The following is a 5,759-nucleotide window of genomic DNA, read 5'->3' on the forward strand; positions in this document are numbered from 1 at the left end:
AGTTTCTACTTTATCCACTGTTCATAGGATCCTTGTGACTCGAGCGTTTGTGCTAATGCTACTAATGATGGCGTCGCTTATCCAGCCAACAACTATCCGCAAGGATTTTGCATATGCGTAAATGGCGTGCCGGAAGTACATGCTTGCCCAAGTGGTGCTGTATTCGATCCAACTACTGCGATATGCATATCTTCGACCACTGTAAGCACTAATTTTATACAATAACACCAAACTTATGGCTTATACTAGTATTTACAAAACATACTTACATACATGTGTATATACATATATGTCTTTTCATAAATCCCTTTCAGCTGCAATGCGATATATCCAAATGTGCTAATGCAACCTCAGAAAACACATATCCCGTTGCAGCCAATAATGACTCGCACGGTTTTTGCTACTGTTTCTCAGCAACTGAAATTGAGTTCTTCTCCTGCCCAGACGATGCCTTGTTTGATCCCGACCTCGGAATTTGTGATGTGAATGGAGCGGTTACATCTACACCAGAATCTGAAGGCAATTGTACTTGTCCAGGAGGTTACAAAGAAGGACAATTAGTAGCAAACCCAACAAACTGCCGACTGTACTATGTCTGCAGCTCAGGTCGGCTTCAAGAACACGATTGTGGTGCAGGAAATTCATTCGATCAAGTTAGTCTTTCTTGTCAGCCGGTGGACAAAAAACGGACGCACACAATTGGACACATGATGCGCTCAAAAGTTCTTCCAGAGGATGATGTAAGATCTTTTAAGATTTTTAAAAATTTCTTTAAAAAACTTACTCAATCCTGAATATGTCAAGGCTTGTCTCTTTAAAACTTATTTACTGCTTTAAAATATATTGGGAATCGGTACCTTTTGTTTAGAGCCAATGCTACATAATTTAATTTAATATACATGCGTATGTACGTAGATTAGAAAATCCGCTTGTTTGACAATCATGACAATTCATAAAACTATTTATACTTTTTAACGAATAAGATATTCAAATGCACATGCACAGAAAACCATGTACTATGTAATAAAAGTGACAAAAATCAAATTCGGCATTTTTATTCTAAATTGTTTAATCAAATTAACGAAAACAAATTAGATCGTGAACACTTTCAAGTGCAAGTGGAGCACGTAGACGGCAACTTGTATACATACCACGAATTAATGGTCCGTTATTTCGTTCACGCGGCTAGATTACCTACCCTTTTCTCTAAATAAATTTCTTTTCGGATACTTGTAGGTATTTTTTTTGTCCAGCAAGACTAAAACTGTGTTTTTTTCAGAGGCAAGCCATAAATGACGATTTGACAGGTGAAAGGCACCTATGCATTTATTTCCTGTATCTATATTTTGTAGAAATTGTGTATGGATAACGAAAAACAGTCAGTTCCCTCGAACTGTTCCCAGTATGAAATATGTATTGACGGCGCTTGGACTCGGCTAAGCTGCGCGAGCGAACGTTACTACAATCCCGAGCAACGCAAGTGCATGGAGCCACGTGATGACACCATTTGCGCCTATGCCCGTGTCAAGAACCTACCTATCTGTAGTGCATCAATGGAGCAACGCACGGTGCCTGTAAAGGAGCCAAATTGTGGCCAATACTATCGCTGCAACCATGGAAAGTGGCGTTTGAAAACCTGTCCCAAGCACTATTTCTATTCTAAACGCTTGAAAACATGCATTCCAAGTACACATGACGATGCCTGTGCGGCGCGAAATGCAACTGGGATCGATGATGAGACGAAACCTAATTCAAGTATGGCTTCCTCTAAGTGCCGACACATGGAAGTGCGTCGCTATGAGCAAAACTGCGCGATGTATCTTATGTGTATGGAAGGCAAATGGTGGCACCAGTACTGTCCGCTTGGCATGTACTACAACCACACATACAACTATTGTATGCCCAATAAAAACGGACAGTGCGCTACTTCGTTCGATACGAGTATACAAGATAAATCTTCCATGCAGGCTTGCGACCACAAAGGTGCCGTTCGTCCTTCAGCTCTTTCTTGTGATCGATACTTTGAGTGCCAAGCAGGCTATTGGGAATTGAGAAATTGTGGAACTCATCAATATTTCAATGCCACTGAGAGGGCGTGCCTATCCGATAAAGAAGGTTTTTGCGCACAATTTCATAAAGCTCAATGCGACGAGGGTGAGAAACGCGACTTTCCACTCAATTGCACAGCCTATGAGATTTGTATGCGCGGCACATGGATCCGAGCGAGTTGCAATCAGTCATGGATTTTTGATAACACATTGCGTATGTGCATACCCAACGACGGAAGCTGCGCTGAGAATGGTCTTCGCAAAGTATGTGGCGTTGGAGAGACAAAGGCGCATCCTTTACCTGAGAATTGCACTCAATTTTATTACTGTCTGAAAGACAGCTGGTATGAGGGCACTTGCTTGAAAGGTCATACCTTTATAAAGCTCACAAGAGAGTGTGCGCCACATGATGCATATGACAAATGTCAACCGCTATCTGTAGAAGGAAGTGAAAATATTACAACGAGTGCATATTTAAATGGTCAAAAGCAAATTGAAAGCAACCGCAGCGCCCTCTGCCTTGGTCGAGCAGATGGAAGTGCTGTGCCGCATCCATATAGTTGCCTACATTTTTTTATTTGTATCTCAGAGTTGGCGGAAAATGAACAGAAGTGTGTGCGTGGAAGCTTTTTCGATGATAGACTTGGCTACTGTCGCCCGAACGACGGTAACTGTGTGGTGCCTCTAAGTGGCGTATGTGCGAGTGCTACCGATGGAGGATATGTAGCGGATCCGGAAGATTGCCAAGCCTACTACCACTGTTCTACTCTGAATGGCACCGAGCGGTTAAAATGTGCCGAAGGAGAGTATTATCACAATGTCACGAGTCAGTGTCAGATAGACCGCGGTCAGTGCCGGTTCAGATCAGAAGAGCTTAGAAAATGTGCCGGAGCAGAGCATGGAAAACGTTTGCCCCATGAACGTTACTGCAATTTATATTATGCCTGCGTAAGAGGGTTGGCCATTCCAGTGGCGTGCCCTGCGGGGCAACAGTTTAGTGCGGCTCTTGGAAGCTGTGTGTTGGATGAAATGCACCAGTGTGAAAATGGCACACTGTCGGAGGCTTCCAAAAATGTCACAACAAACCACATCTGTGGCAACCTTGCGGATGGCATTCATCTGCCTAATACCGCAGATTGCACTAAATATTATGTCTGTTTAGGCGGTGTGCCATTAACGAAAAATTGTCCAAAGGATGCGTTCTTCGACTTTGAGCAAGAGCTTTGCGTGCCAGACGATGGTTCGTGTCCATATGTGGAAAATAATCAATCGAATCACCAGCCTGAACCACCACAACCCGCCGATTGTGAAGGAAAGCATGGCTCCATGATCTCTGATCCGGCCAACTGTAATGAGTTTTACGTTTGCATTAATGGAAAGCTGCGACATGAGCGATGTTTTACCAACTTTTACTTCAATGCTTCGCTACGTCAATGCCAGCCCTATGAGCTGGATATTGAAAATACAACAAATGCGGATGCAGCAAGTCAAATGAAGGTAATGCTGAATGCATTACATTGCAGTAATAAGCCCACAAACTATACTCAGTTATGCACGCAAATACCCCAAGGCACTTCCATTGCTGAGCAGGACGACTGCAGGCGCTATATTAATTGCAATGACGCTGGCGAGCCAGTGTCTCAGCGCTGTCGCAATGGAGAGAGCTATGATAGCTTACTGGGCTTTTGCCGTCAAAATGATGGCACTTGCTTGCTGGAGAATGGACAACGTGTAGGCGAATGCAACGGTCGTCATGGGCAATTGGTGCGTGACGCCGACAGCTGCCGTGGCTACTTCGTCTGCATCAATGGTCAGAAGATTGCCAAGAAATGTGAAGAAAAAGAGTACTTCGATAAGATGCTATCCACATGTGCCGAGGATGTGAATAATCAGTGCGGTACAGTCGCGGAACAGTCAACCGAATCGCAAATTATGGTAAGATTGTACTAAAATTTAGTGCCATTCGAAGCTACATAGATACTTATTTGAATGCATATAGGGAAGGTACGTTATGTAAATATTAACGTTTTTCTATTTTCGGGGTTTCATTCAGTCGTGCTCAGGTCTCAGCGATACTACACTTTATCCATATACAGCCGACAACTGCCGATCTTATTTCCAATGTGCGAATGGGAAACCAACGGTGCATGAATGTGCCGATGGTCTGTTCTTCAATGCATCTATAGGACGTTGTGTAAAGGACATTACAGAATGCGCTTTGCCCGCAGTAACTGTGAAGCGCGCACCTGAAGTAGTGAGCTTTGAAGAGAATGTAGGCTTTGTTTTACTTTGCATAGCTGCGGAAAAGTTTTTTAACTAAATAATTTAATCTATTTACAGATTTGTGAAAAGGCAGTACCAGGACAACGCTATGCGAACATAGGCGATCTTTGTCGTTCCTTTTATGTTTGCTTAGAAGATGGCACCGTAGCTTATACCACCTGTCCCCTAGATGAGCTATACAACAGTGAGAGTGGTACTTGTGAGGTTGCAAGAGATGTTATTTGCAAAATTTAGTCAACGATATAAACTATTAGTTCAACTTATAGCAGCCCTAAAAAAATGCTCCTTCGAATAAAATTATTTTGAAAAAAGTACTTGTATCGAAACCCGATTCAAATCGGTTTTATGGTTGTTGAGTAGAGTAGTACTTTGTTTTCAAGTGATAATTGAGAGTGCCGATTTATAAGCCAATATAAGTTTCTGAGTTTTAGTTCGAGTGCTTGGCGTTTTGTAAATACATTTGTGCGTTTTCCATGCTAGTCTTCGATCGAGATGCATTCCAGCGTATTCAAATGGAAATATGAACTGAAAAAAATTAAATAAAACAAGTAAGAAAGTCCAATTTCGGGCGGAGCCGAACATTAGATAACCGGCGCAAGTATTAAATACATGTTTTTCACCTTTCCGAAAGCTATCGCTACATGGTAAGCCGGGGTGTATCAATTTTGAGTAAATTAGCATCGTTAAATTGAGAAATATTGAAGTTTCAAAGCATTTCTGAAATTTACTCTTTTATGAAAAGCGGCCATAATTTTAGTCCGATTTCAATAATTTTCAACGTTTTGCTTCTAAGTGGCAAGCACAATAACCACACCGAGTTCGGTACAAATTGGTAGAACGGTTACCGAGATACACATATGTGGTCATAAGTTGGCGGTGCCACGCCCATTTTACAAAATGTTATCATAGACGTATTTCTTGGTAAAAAATTGTTTTCAAGCAATAAATTTTGAATAAATTATCTTTGATATTAAATGCTTTATCGAAGATTTCGTATTTCTCTAAATTACCGTTATATGGGATGTGGGCGTGGTTATTGTCCGATTTAAAAAATTGTCGGCCATTTCGTATGCTATACCAAGGCCAACAACTGTGCCGAGTTTGAAAGAAATTGGTGTAGCGGTTACCAAGATACACACATGTAACCATAACTGGGTTTACAGAAAGAAAAAGAACTTTGTTTATTCCAAAAATACAATTAAACAAATATTTTTACTTATGAAAAGTCTAACAAAATATAGGGAAAACGTCGTCTTTAATAACTGCTCGGCAAATTGGAAAGAGCGCGCGGATTTAAACCAAATTAGAATGGGATCTGTGAGGTAACACATTTCCTTTAAAAAGGGAATTATAGAAATCGGTTAACGTGGTCCAAAGTTATGCGGTAACATACATATATATATATATATATATATATATATATATATA

General features: G+C 41.2%; 2 protein-coding genes across 2 annotated transcripts in view; both read left to right on the forward strand.

Annotated features, from left to right (window-relative positions):
* LOC118740147 overlaps positions 1-941 on the forward strand; it is a 1,852-nt gene extending 911 nt beyond the window's left edge. The window contains exons 3-4 of the mRNA XM_036471641.1: positions 28-201; positions 315-941. Coding sequence (XP_036327534.1) covers positions 28-201; positions 315-794 — 654 coding nt within the window. The 3' untranslated portion in view covers positions 795-941. The remainder of the gene's footprint in view (positions 1-27; positions 202-314) is intronic.
* Positions 942-1,011: 70 nt separating this feature from the next.
* LOC118740148 lies at positions 1,012-4,596 on the forward strand. Its single transcript, XM_036471642.1, has 4 exons — positions 1,012-1,020; positions 1,353-3,983; positions 4,102-4,320; positions 4,389-4,596. The coding sequence occupies exons 1-4, from the start codon at positions 1,012-1,014 to the stop codon at positions 4,563-4,565; spliced, it is 3,036 nt and encodes a 1,011-aa protein (XP_036327535.1). The 3' UTR covers positions 4,566-4,596.
* The last annotated feature ends 1,163 nt before the right edge of the window (positions 4,597-5,759 follow it).

The sequence above is a fragment of the Rhagoletis pomonella genome, unplaced genomic scaffold (genome assembly GCF_013731165.1).
Source record: "Rhagoletis pomonella isolate Grant_MI unplaced genomic scaffold, Rhpom_1.0 Rhpom_scaffold_00005, whole genome shotgun sequence".
NCBI lineage: Eukaryota > Metazoa > Arthropoda > Insecta > Diptera > Tephritidae > Rhagoletis > Rhagoletis pomonella.

Bases quoted from the DNA above. Each gene is read 5' to 3' on its own strand.
- LOC118740148 (XM_036471642.1), top strand. The intron at 3,984-4,101 runs GTAAGATTGTAC...GGTTTCATTCAG, and splicing joins CAACCGAATCGCAAATTATG to TCGTGCTCAGGTCTCAGCGA. The intron at 4,321-4,388 runs GTAGGCTTTGTT...ATCTATTTACAG, and splicing joins TAGTGAGCTTTGAAGAGAAT to ATTTGTGAAAAGGCAGTACC.